At 32.6% G+C, this 13,982-nt stretch overlaps 1 protein-coding gene across 24 annotated transcripts in view; it reads right to left on the reverse strand.

Moving 5' to 3' along the window:
* Positions 1-13,982, reverse strand: part of para (sodium voltage-gated channel paralytic) — a 651,733-nt gene that overhangs the window by 9,297 nt on the left and 628,454 nt on the right. For all 24 annotated transcript variants that reach the window (XM_081734028.1, XM_081734020.1, XM_081734025.1 and 21 more), the window contains 3 exons: positions 10,363-10,500; positions 5,868-5,975; positions 1,301-1,571 (listed from right to left, as the gene is read on the reverse strand). In XM_081734028.1, coding sequence (XP_081590154.1) covers positions 1,301-1,571; positions 5,868-5,975; positions 10,363-10,500 — 517 coding nt within the window. The remainder of the gene's footprint in view (positions 1-1,300; positions 1,572-5,867; positions 5,976-10,362; positions 10,501-13,982) is intronic.

Raw genomic sequence — 13,982 nt, forward strand, 5'->3', positions numbered from 1 at the left:
TTTCATGTGGGTTAGTCCCGGAAAGCTACAATTATGCCAAATTTCTACTTTCCATGTCAACCGGAAGTATCCCTTTATTTTATGTCAGTTCATGTAAGTTTATATATAGTTAGGATTCGCCAACTGAGGAAGGTGTCAGAGGTCAATAAAACTATTTTGTCTCTCAATAAATAACACATAGTATTGGGCAAATATCTTCTTTTTTGTTACTACAAGGTGTTTCAAAATGAATATCGGGGTTTTTAAAGCTTTGTAGTATTTATTACAATTGACTTACAATTATAAATAATACATCAAGTGAAAGAGCAACTCAAACTGTTTTGTACGCACGCATGCGCATTACTCTTTCCTCTATCTGCCATTAGAAAGCGCTAGTAGCAAAGATGGCAACTAGTTAGCAGTAAGCTTTTTGTGTTTTACGTTATGCAAAGACTGAATCTGTAGTTACAGTTCAACCGTATGTGTGGAGAATTTCAAGGAGACGCTTACAACTATGTCCTTATCGTTTACAGTTGCTACAAGCACTAAGGCCTACAGACTATGGTCTATGTGCCAACTTTGCAAATGAAATATTGCTGCATGACCATGAAGATTTTTCTGGATCATGTCGTCTTCAGCGATGAATCGACATTTCACTTAAGTGGCGATGTGAACACTCATAATGTTCGCATCTGGGGGTCAACAAATCCCCACGAGATGATACAGTTGCAACGAGACTTCCCTAAATTGAATGTGTTTTGTGACATATCCCGAAGGAAAGTATATGGGTCTCACCTATCGACTCGATGTGTGCCGTGTGACAAGTGCTCATATTGAACACTTGTAGCAACAAGAATTTTAGGAATGATCAAAAAAAAAAGAAAAAAGAAAAAGAATAGAAAAGAAAAGAAAAGAAAAAAGAAAAGAAAAAGGATCAAAAGATTGCGATCTTGGCCAATAATTAGTTTTTGGATCAGAGGCCACAAAATGTTTCAACGGCCCCTAAATCGAGCTTTCGTATTTTTTACGGAATAAGGACATCACGCTGAGTTAAGTGATAGTTTGGGTTTGCCTACACTATATGTACTTCTCCAGATATAAGGCCTGCAAGAAAATTTTTGCTTGAAATATATTGGATCTTTTGATCCAAAAACCTGTTTAAGTTGCTCTTTCATCTGATGTATTATATATAATTGTACGTTAAATGTAATAAATACTACAAAGCCTTAAAACCCCTTTGGCTTTCATTTTGAAATACCCTGTATAACATAATTAGTTATGAATATTAATTATTAAGAATTTAAGCATTTAAAAGTCTTACCTAAAATAGACAGAACAACTACAACAAGATCAAATAAATTCCATGGTTCCGTAAAATAATGATAACGAAGAGCAAACATTTTCATCAGGCATTCCGAAGTAAAGATAACGATGAAAATCATGTTCAAATTATCCAAGACCATGCTGAAAGTTTCAGTCTGTTTGTAGTGATCCAGCGTCATCGTTAGCATGTTCAAACCGATGAACAACATAATAATCATGTCGAATTTCTTGTTCGTTACGATCTCAAAAACTATTGCTTGCGGCTTCCACTATAAAAAGAGAAAGTCAAATCATAAATGCAATAATAATGAAGAAAAACTTAAAACTAAATATTTATATCATATATTTTAAAATATGTACAATTTGTCAAATTTTTCGTTGTTTCAATCACCTGCTTTGTTAAGTAGGAATCACCTGATTAAACGAACACATTGTTATAACCATTTTCTGTATTTATTTATTTTTATTTTCTTTGAAAGGCTCTATCCGGTTTGCCATAAGCACCAGACTGTGTCACGTTGCGTGCTAAATCGAGTCTGGAGATTCCAAATCAAGATCTGAGATATTTCAAGCATGTTAATTCCGCGTGAGCTCCTTCGTGGCTAAGCGGTTAGCGTACTCGCCTTTGGCGTGGGAGACCCGGATTCGATTCCCGGCGGGAACTCACGTGGTTCTGATTCCACGTTAATCAGTTGATCCCGTCTTATAAAGCCTTACTGCCTTACGTTAAACTCAAAATCAATTCAACTCAACTTCCGCGTGAGGCGCCCTGGATAATTCAAAGAAGATGCATATACTTTATCATTATTATTGATTTTACTTAAAGAACTTGACTTTTGACAATGTTCTATCCATATTTACCTTACGTGTTATACATCATTTTCAAGCTCTTCATTATGTCTTTGCAATAAGCTTTTAATTACCCATTTCCTTATTATAGTTTTTGAGACATGTGGACAATTTCATTTTTTTCATCGATTTTCCATCGACTTTAATGATCATGTTTCGTGCTTTTTTTGATTACGTTCCATCCATTTTAGAATTTGCTTTTGGGATATACAATCTACGTAGTTTCTTCTACATTTAAGCTGAAATTCAGCCATATCGCTCTTTTGGTTTTTGAGAGAAGTGGAGGAATTATTTGTTTTTCATTGATTTTCCATTGACATTAACGTCAATGTTTCATGCTTTCTTTTTGACTATGTTCCATCCAGTTTAGGACAATTTGCTTTTCGAATATAGAATCTACATAGTCTCTTCTACATTTAAGCTGAATTTCAACCCTCTCTCCCAAAGTCTGTTCACATCATTGCAACCGGATAGGCACTTTCTTTCCATCTGAAGTTAATCTCATCGATTAAAAGCGTTCGAGAGTATATTTTCTGTTTATCTGTCTTCATCTCCTTTATTACTGTACGTGTGTAGTACTTTCGAGACAAGAATAATTCAAATGTTCAATTGTTTTACATAAGTAAACTACCAATTTATAATACTCTTTCATTTCATATAGTACTGGCAACACTTTAAGCAGATAAACATCTCTAATTTAAAGTAGCTCTCTACGTTTCGAATACATTGAAGAATAATTTTGGAAATAGAGTAGTTTTTCTTTCTTTCCTGTGCTATAAGAGACTAATCATACTACACGAAAATACAAAATACTTTCTAACTAATTCTATGTATTAAGCAATCTACAGACATGTCATTTAATCACAAGACATTTTTTATCAATTATTACATATGGTATGAATTGTTGTAAATTACATGTGCTTTTTGTGACAAAGATATGTTTATATCTAGTTATACAGGAAATTAAGTGAAAATGAAATGAAACGATGTTGATGAACTATACTGACAAACTGTAAGAGGTGATTCCTCACATCAAAATGAGAGATGGAACTGTAAGGAAAAGTGCATAGTTTCAGAGCTAGGGCTACCCGAAATCATGAAAAAGCTAAATTTCAACATGCGCTAACCGTGAAGTGGCGGCCTATCTCAGCGTAAAGAAAATCACAAATTCGTCACCCAAACATGCGTATTTCAGCAATGTGTAATGAGTGTGCAAGGGATTCCCTACAGAGCATAATTCCCAGACACGCTCAATATAATTCTCTGATGTGCTCTGACTTTAGGTGGATCCAAACTAGGCAAACGGGTAAGTCTTGACAGCAGCGAACACGGAATGCTTCGGCAGGAAGTGGGAGGTATTTGGGATTGCCAGCACCACAGTCCCTCGTGTTCGGAATAATACATGTTGAAATTTAGTTTTTTGATGCTTTTGGACATTAAATATATCTTTGATGCTTGCTCTGAAACTATGCACTTCTTTATCCCACAGAAACATTTGGATTCTTTTCTTATTCTGATGTGAGGAATCACCTATTTCAATTTGTCGGTAGAGTTCATTAATATTCCATATAATCCAACTTTTTGACTCATTTTTCACTCAAAATTAAACATTTTGAATGTTTTGCTTTATCCGAAGCGTTTATTTTAACTGTTACCACCCGCCACCACATTGACAAAATAGTACGTCCTTTGATCCCGTACGCCATTATATTAACGTAGTCTATAGTGTATGAAACAAAAGCGTATAGCATTATTTCTATTGTGCATAGAAACATGAAGTAAAAAGTATTTTGTTGTCTAGGGTCTCTACTTTAATTTTTTGTGGCATTCATCATATTTTTTTCAAATTCAGGGGGGGCACAGTGGGCAAAAGCCGAAAATTCTAGAAAAAAGGATAAGTTTTGGGGGGAAACACCCCTGTTTTCAAATACTTTTATTTGAAAATTATTCGAATAATTTCGAATATTTTTTTTTTTTTTTTTTTTTTTTTTGTAAATAGTTTTATTTGAAGTGTAGCTACAACCTTCCCAATGCGAAATCTGTTTGGTTTAGGTGTTAGGAAGAAATAGTATTATTACTCTTACAAACCAAATTGAAAACGGGGGTGCTTTGGTGTTGGTTCTCCAAAAAACTTATTCTTTTTTCTAGAATTTTCGGATTTTGTCCCCCGTGACCCCTCTGAATTTGAAAAAATATCATTAATGCCACAAAAAGTTAAAGTAGAGACCCTAGACAACAAAATACTTTTTACTTCATATCTCTATACACAATAGAAGTGATGCTATAGGCTTTTGTTTCATACACTATAGACTATTAAAAATCATTTAAATGTACCGCGGTATCGCGAAGCATACTGGGTGTTGGCGGTCGGTCGCAGGTGGGTTAGCTACATAATTATTTATATTTTTGCGTAACGAAACTTTCAAGATTACTATTTATTCTCAAACATACCCTAATACTCTGATTGAATTTCATATTCATAACAATAATATAACAATGAATATTAGTTGTTTATATGGTGAACTTTAATTAAGATCTCTTTATAGCTAAAAAAAATAATCTAAAACTGGTATGAAAGAAGAAGAAAACCATTAATTCCTTGTGTCTGTTAGGAATCTTCCACTATATGATTCTTTTAAAAAATATTTTAATCAATAAGGAACAATCAGTTATATATAAATTTATTTTGTTTGATAATAAATATTTTCATCTTGTGTTTATTAGAAACTCTTCTATAAAATATTTGCTTCTATGAACATTTCTTTCTTATAGCAATAAATCTATGGTAATGTCCTATTTCCAGTAACACATTTTTATTTAGTTGTTCATATCCTTTGCTCCTTATTTTTTTAAATAACTAGTTAATTAATTACTTCACTTAGGTATTTCAAGTACAGTATTTTCAGTACTCATCTTTCTGAGTTCTGTAGTGATAATCATTTTTATCGAATTTTCATCAATATTTCTGGCATAATGCATTAATGCTCTTCATCAGGATGTATTTCTAAGCTAAATTGTGAAGATGTTGGGTTATTCACATCGTATGGTCTAGCACTTCAGTATCAATAACCAATTTATAATTCAACGAATTCCGGTATTTCTTCAAGCGATGAAAACAATTTATCGAATTATTTTATGTCTACTTGCTACTTTCTTCTGTGAATAACTCAACATCTTCACAATTTACCTTAGAAATACATCCTGATGAAGAGCATATTTGCATTATGCCAGAAATATTGATGAGAACTAAAGTTAAAATTGATCTTTACTACAAAACATCAAGAGGTGAGTACTGTTTATATTTCAAAATGTAATCTAAACGTTAAATAAATTGCTGTCTCAAGTATTGTTTACAGTAAATTCAGTAATATGTTTAATTTTTATTTACTTTCATTCTAATTTTTTTCCTTGTAAAATATAGCTACTTTTAATAAAATTGCATGATCAAATTCAGAAACCATTAATTAAATTTCACTCTACATAATTGTCAAAAAGATAAGATGCATAAATTACTGTTGTCATTTCCATTACAAATCTAATACTCAAAAATGAAATAAGTGAATAATACCACATTAAATTTTAACTTTCAGAAATATCATTACTATTATTTACAACTTATAATCAATATTTAAAAGTAGTATAATGAAGTTCTAAAAACTGTTTTTTACAAAACATATTTGTACTTGAATCACTTTCGGATATTATCACTTTCTTACCCTTGGCCTTGGAGTAGCTTTTAATGGCTTTTTGGAACCCATCTTTTTCATTGCATTGTAGTACTTTTTCTGGTCTTCAGTCATGAACATCTCTAGTGATCCTCCTGCGTAAAGGAAAGAATAACACTTTCAAATTTCTTTCATTCAAATTGGAACACTTAAACAAATTGTAATGAAATAAATAGTTTACAATATAGAATCTAATAGAAACACAATTATCTGTTAACTGGTCCTTTTAGGCTTCACTAGCATAGTTGATCCATTCATTAAGTAAAGCGACTACTCTTCTAGAGATAACCTTTTAGAAAGCTTTTTATGCTCTTTGCTGTGAATAGAATTCTTTATTGAGTTTGCTTTGATCACATGTTTCCTTGTTAGTTGTTTTAAAATATAGAAATATATTGAAAGAGATATACAAACAATAGTTTGATCGATTCATCAAGTACAATCGTCTTCTTTTCTAGAGATAACAAGGTTCTAGAAAGCCATTTATTCTGGATGCTATGAATGAAAAACTTTTCTTTGAGCTTATTTTCATTATATATTATTTCTGTTTGTCTCGAACTATAGAGACATGTGAAAAGAGAGATTTAGACAATAGTACTTCGGTTATCGTAGAAAATAGTGTGGATTGATGTTAATCTCAGACAGCTAAAAATTAGCCGAGGTCATGGTCATTACGTGTTAAAAATTAAATGTATAACATGGTTCAGAATTCTGTTACTACATTCGTGAAGTATCTCTCTTCGCCACTGTTCGAAGTGGAGAAAAGGAGAGGCGGTATGTTTTATTACGATTTTGACTCGACATTACCGGCTATCTAAATGTTGAAATACAGTGAGGGTATGTTGCCTAAAAGATTGCATTTCTATCTACGTAATGACTGAAAACCATTGGAGAGCTTCTCTGAAGTTACGGGGAAGACGCATGGAGAGACTTTGATCCCCGCCAACAACTTTTTGAAAAAAGTTTTTAAAAAAATCTCCTTATGTTGTATTATAGAGAATTATACACGAAAATTCTCAAAAACAGAGTTTTTATATTAACAATTTTCTGCGGGAAAACTTCCGGACCCCCCTCGACTGAGGAATATTTGCAATCCTCGAAAGATCCGTTCTGCACAGCAGACAACCCCTAAATCCGCCCATCCTCGAAACACAACATTTGTATGCACTAAGGCAAGAAGACACACACACACACACACAAGAAAAAAATGCAATATGGCATATCAAAATATAAACTAGATGAACTTCTTTGAAGACATCTCAATTTAAAAACAATAGGTAGGAAAAAGGTGAAAAATGTCAGTGTTGTCAACTTAGAAATTATTTTTACACAAGAAATCATTTTTTTTTACGTGCAAAGCTATTCGTCAATTACTGTAAAAAAAGGATTTATTAAAGGTATTTAGCATCTACTCTCCAGTGACAGTATGTCTTGGTCACTGAAAAACCAGAGGTGGTATGACATACCATTGCATACCGTCTCACTTCGACCACTGCTCTTCACGCAAACACGAAAAAGAAAGAAAAAAAGCTCTATATGAAAAAAAGTGAAACTAGGTTTTGTTGCTAGAAAATTTTAGAAAAAATCTTAATTATACCAGTTAACAGTGACAAATTAAGAACACTGAGATTTATGAGCAAGTAATTTTTCACATTGGTAAATTCTTTGTTCAGGATATTATTCGAGATTTTCTATTTTATCTGGCAAACTCCATTCACAATCTCCCTAAAATTCTAAGTAAAGCAATGTCTTGTAATGCAAACATGACTTTCTGTAAAATTTTTCACGGCGTTTACTTAAGAATATTAGGTATTTATACTAGGTACGTTTTTCTAGATCTAGTTTAGTTGGTGGGCTGAGTCCCTATAGAGGTCACAGACAGATTGTCGGTGGGTCGCCATTAAGGTGGTTTTTAATACATTTTATTATTTTCGACATTATTTGTAAAGAAGAAACGGTTATGGAGCTAGCGAAAAAGGGATCGTAGTGTTAGGAAGATGAAATCTACTGTTCTAGGTTAATTGTAAGAAAACGCAATTTGCATGAATACGTATAAAATCATCAAGTGCATTCAATGTGTAAAACTGAATCGTTATTAGTCATTTCATGGATAACGAAATGATTCAGACAGTTTTCTAATGGCAGAGAGACTGAGAAAAACATTTACGGTGCCAAATAAAGATGTTTATAGACAGATAACAAAAACATGCAGTAATGGCAGGGGACTACGTTGAGAAATAGTAAAGGAGCTTCAATTCATATCTGGTAAGCTCTAGATATTAATATGTGAGGATATTTACTGGACACCGTTTGTATCAGCACATTGCACATTATGGCATACAAAGAAAAAGTATAGTGGCAGATTGTTCGTAGAATACAAGCTATTCTTAATAATTACACTTACAAAAGCTGCTAACTCCCACATAACACACATATTTCATTCAACATTTTTCATAAATGATAAGTCATACACGTAAAAGTTACGTCCATCGGAGAAATAGCTCTTCCTCTGAGAATTCAACCTGTATTGAGGCAAAGTAGATCAATCAAACATGTATATCTCTCCTTCTTTCGAATTCTAACAGTGTTCTTCTAATTGGAACAATGTACTATGATTTTTGTTCATTGAAATACATACTTGATCGTTGTTTATTTTCCTCATTCAACTTTTAATAAAATACTCCCAGGAATTCTCTAATTTCTTTGGAGGTCACCCATGCGCCGCCTCTGTATTAGTCCAATTGTATATTAATCATGAGGAAGCAGTCCCCTGACTCACGAAAATGTATAATGTATATTTCCAGCACTAGGACCCGGGATGGCACTGTTTCTAATCTATATTACGGCACTACCAAACGTAATATACCAACCATGGAGATGCCCCTCCTAGAAAATTTTCTTCGGGCCCCCATGGCATTAATAGAATCCACGATTTAAAATAATGGACATCCTCTTTCACCCGACTTCGATCGGACATTTTGTTCTCGAGTTACGGCTGTTTCTTGCAGTCTTCCCATAAATTTTCGGTCGGTCATAGCGCTGAATGAAAGCATTTCTACATTTAGTTTGCTCTATACCTTTCGTCTTATCTTACGGTCAGAAATCACCTAAAAACGTTATCGATGTTGTTTTGAAATACCCTGTATATCTTTCTAAATGACAACTTAACATTGTGAAACATTCTTTATAATTGTTTGGCGAATCGTTGATACATGAGTTCCAAAATAATCAATTTAAAAATTTGTACAATCATATATTAATATTGTCGTAGAAAATTGAAAAGTCAGTCAGCACGTCAAAGCTCAAAATAATTCCATTGTAAGATGCTGAAATGGAGTTTTCCACCCTCTGCTTGAACTCTCAGAGCAGGCGATTTTAGTAATAGTGAATCGCTTTTATGTGGAGTAGTTATTTCGTTTCCGTTTCGTCTAATTTAGAAGTTTTAAGAACGCATGTATTGAGATTGAAACCATATATTCGTGAAGCGAAATGATATTCAATTCCATATCAATTGTTGCTTCTTCCTTTTCTTGAAGTTGAGTTTACAATTCATAGAACCTATAAATATTTTACTTGATTTATGTAAACATCTTACTTCCTCTAAGTGTTTCGTACATTAACTAATACTAATATTTCGTAACTGTTATTAAAATTCTATCAGCATAGTTGAAAAACAATGGAGCCGATTAAATATTGACTTGCGTGATCGTAACGCATCTTTGCGATCAATTTCCGACCAACAACGTTAAATGTATTTTTTCAGAATTTGTGTAATGATGTCAGTCGTAAGATTTTGCGATCTTGAAACTAAATTTATCATATTAAAAATCTTGAATCCGAATTTTAGAACAAAATTCCTAAATAAACAAATTCTGAATAGAATAATTTCTGAATAATAATAATAATAATAATACAAAAGCAGATACTGGAGTACATCGGAAACCGTACACACTAATATCGGAAGCCTTTACTCTACCATGCTATAAATGTATTATTTACTACTATTTCTTTACCGATTAAATGAAAGAAAATGCACACTTTCCTCAGAAACCTTACATTAGCATATATCTACAGCCTATAGGTATCTAATTCTTCCTATGTAAAGCTTGTGCTATCAAAATTGTACAAAATCACAAGCTTTCATTTGATATTTGACTAACATAGGTATGTTAATTCAACACAAAGTATGTAACATGTTATAACAAATGCTATAACACGTCGTAAACGAAGAGACCAATTTTGCGAAACATTGTGATTGCAAATGTTCGGAAAACGATATTTAATCGGCCTTGTAGTTTGTCGTAAATTGATAGCAAAGATGCGTTGCTATCACATAAGTTAATATTTAATTGGCCCCGATGTCTACACTGACATGAATTTCAATCTAGGTGTAACATTTACTCACAAATTTATTTTTTTATTATTATTTTTATTTCTTAATTTTTCTTCATTATCATTAGATTACAAGAAAATCATAAAATATACTTATCTTTTTCTTCTGCTCATTAAAGTTGTCGATGATCACACCAATGAACAGGTTAAGAGTGAAGAAAGATCCAAAGATAATGAAAAATACGAAGTACAAATACATGTAGATGTTAATTTCCCGGATTGGTTGTTTTCCCACCTGCAAATGAAAACATTCGTAAAAATCCAGAAAAATGAGTTCAAAACAATAAAAGCAAGCTTACACATAGTTGCTACTGGATGCTATAGGTTACTTAATTAATAAATTATATGCCCTAACTTTGGACTAAACTTGAACCTTAAAAGAATAATTCTTCGTTTTATATCATTTCAACCCTGTTTGGAATTTTCTTAAGTAACTTCTTTTCTGCTATTCTTGAATATTTATTCACTTGGTGGATATTCTTGAAACATCAAAAGTTAAGAACCTGAAATATTTCAGCAAGAAATTGACGATAGATGGGAAAAATTATTTTATGCAAATATAACTCATTTGTGCAGCAGCTTTTGAAGAACAAAGTGTTCGAACATTTGCACATAGTTTTTTACCGTTAACAGTGGCATACTTCAATAAGTAATTATTTTAACACTTAAGTGCTTATAATTAATTTTTCAAGAATAGAAGAGCAAAAGATATATGAGATATAATAAGTATTGGTTTTTATTTAGATTTTTGGTGTTTCAAGAATATCGAATAAATATTTAAGAATTGTAGCAAAGGAGATGTTACTAAAGAAAACCACAGAGCGAGTCGAAGTGATATAAAAAAGGAAATAAATAATCTTTAGAAATACAATGTTAGTATATACAGGGTGCTCGTAAGAGCCCCCCGGGGAAAATGTTATAAAAGTCTTAATAAAAGTGGATATGAAACCAAATTTGTACATGGGCGTAACCACCTAGATTTCACGACGGATGTTCTCACATAACTCGTCGACGTAGCAGCATTGTAAATCTGTGGAATGAAGCAACAGTGAGATTCCGCGAGTTATGTGTGTGTTTCGTATTTCAGTGTAGCCTGGCTTACTGTTCGTGTTTTTTTTTTTTTTTTTTTTTTTTAACTACTGTCACTGGTGAAGTGTACCAGGTATTGTTCCATGAATTTGTGAACCAGTTGGATGACAAGAAACTGACCTTTGGCTGGTACCAACAAAATGGGGCAACATGCCACACGTCTAAAACAAGTATGGCTGCGGTGCAATCATTTTTCCGTGACAGAGTGATTTCCAAAGGATTAAGATCCCCAAGGTCACATGACATTATGCCTGACTTTTTTTCTGTAGGGTCACCTTAAAGGTAATGTGTACAAGAACAAACCACGCACCATCGACGAGTTACGTGAGAACAGTCACCGTGAAATCCAGGCAGTCACGCCCAATACTCTGGCAGTAACATTCACGAACATGCAGCACCGTGTTGAACTGTGTATACAGGTGGGGGGAAGTAGGGGCGTGACTGCCCCTCCCTTCCCTCCCCTCCCCCTCCTGTAATTTATCTTCATTTCTCAACCACAAAGGTATGTCATATACAAATTTGGTTTCATACCCACTTTTACTAAGATTTTTATAACACTTTTCCCATGGCCTCTTACGAGTGGGACACCCTTTAGTTTATTTATTTATTTTTTTAAGTTTTCACGTATTTTACTTTATTCGATAAGAAGGATAGAAAGAAAATATACAACAAGGTTACCACACGTCCCCGTTTCCCAGAGACAGTTCCCGGATTTCCTATTCTGCTCCCAGACAAAACTTGTTGTTTCAATTAATTATCTTAGTAACGTGTCTAAAGTAGAAAAGAGTCCCCGGATTCATTGAAAAATTTGGCAACTCTAATACATAGAAACTAAAAGAAAAGTCAAGAAACTTAATTTATTTGCTTTTTCAATCGTTAACAATCGAAATATTTTTGCCGGTGCTGCTAAATGGTCTAGGGTGTAAGGTTTTCTAATCAATTTGGTTAATTGCTAAGCTATTACCACAAGTGAATTTCCAAATGAGAGTTTCATTTTGAGGAATGTATATAAGTTACCAGAAATAAAATTTTTGTGGAAATTCTCTTCAATTTCAGTCAATGTCAGTGCATCTGAAAACATTCTATAACATTTTATGCCTGCGCTAAACCTTCAATATTAATAAAATTATCACGCACATTATATTTTATTCTATGTGAGCTTTCAATACTGTACTTTCAATCCGTACAAGAATGGCATGTAACTATACACATAATCAGGCTATTCCGGAATCCTGAATGACAATGAAAATCAATTGGAACATAACAAAAAAGACTATCTCTTATTTAACATAAAAGATTATAGTTTGCATTTCTTGTTGAATTATATAATCTTTGTTTGTATATTTTCTCGATAAACTTCCGTTTTCTTCCAATTAATTAATTGATGTTACATTAATTACTTAATTATAATCTATTTACAGTTGTCGTCTGACTCTTTTTTTTATTTATATACAGATCATAATTACGAGATATTAAACTATATATATATATATATATATATATATATATATATATATATTGAGTTTAACAAAAGGAAAACTTAATTTTTTTGTAAATTTGTCCAATAAAATTCTTAAAAATTTTGAGGAATCATATACCAAATATTAATATAAGATTTTAATAGATAATGGAAGTACAAGCAGTTTGTTTTAAAACTTGAAACAAAACTTGATTCTGCCCTCTAAGCATCTCGAACACGGTTCTTTAAGTCTTCCATCTCTAATAGGTTCTAGCATTTAGAAATGTCCTAACGAAACTATGGAACACGTTTTTTTCATTTTGAAGAAACGCAAAGAAAAAATTTGTTTTCGTCCTCTTTAAAATTCTTCAATTCTGCTATATTTACGTATTTGAAACTTTTTGAGGATGAAAAGTACGTTAGCAATGTTTTTATTTCTTAGGTGCTCGAAATAGTAAAGTTTCGAAAAAATAATGATATCTCAAATTAGTACTCTTGCTGAAATATTGACAAACTTTCTCGCATGTCTGGTTTAGTTTAAAGGGAGAAAGAGGAAAAGGAAGGGGAGGAGAGGGAGGGAATAGGGTATCCATCTCTATTTGATAATTTTATAAACTTATTTATACGTAGAATTAGATGGAACAGAACTTATGCAACCTGTGCCTAGAGCAAAGTTTCATTAGAAGTGTTATAGTTGTAATAGTACACACTATTATGATTCAAACAATTTTAAAAGGAACTGAGCGATCAGAATTTCGCGCATATTACTCAGTAAAGTGTTTTGTTTTATATAAGCACCTGGAAACATTCGCCGTCCTAAAACTGATAAGGCTATCCTACGGCATATTTTGTTTTGTCCTTGCTAAATTTTATTAGAAATCTCAGAGGGTAGTTTTATGATACTCACTAGTATAAGTACAAAGTATCTAAAAGAAGACGAGTGGCCAGAAGTTTTACGTATCATTCAACTAAGTTCAGTTTTTCGTCCTCCTTTTCTTTATTCCTTCTAAATTCTATGTAATAAAAGCGTTTACTTCTTAATCGGTTCAGTGTAAGGAATACTGAATGCATAGTTCTTAACTACAATATATAGAACACCTAATAGAGATGAGTTTTCATATTCTTTGCGTGAACCAAATGTCCAAGTGTTAGTATGGTGTTATAGTTAC

This window comes from Thermobia domestica, chromosome 12 (genome assembly GCF_964235325.1).
Source record: "Thermobia domestica chromosome 12, izTheDome1.hap1.1, whole genome shotgun sequence".
Classification (NCBI taxonomy): Eukaryota; Metazoa; Arthropoda; class Insecta; order Zygentoma; family Lepismatidae; genus Thermobia; species Thermobia domestica.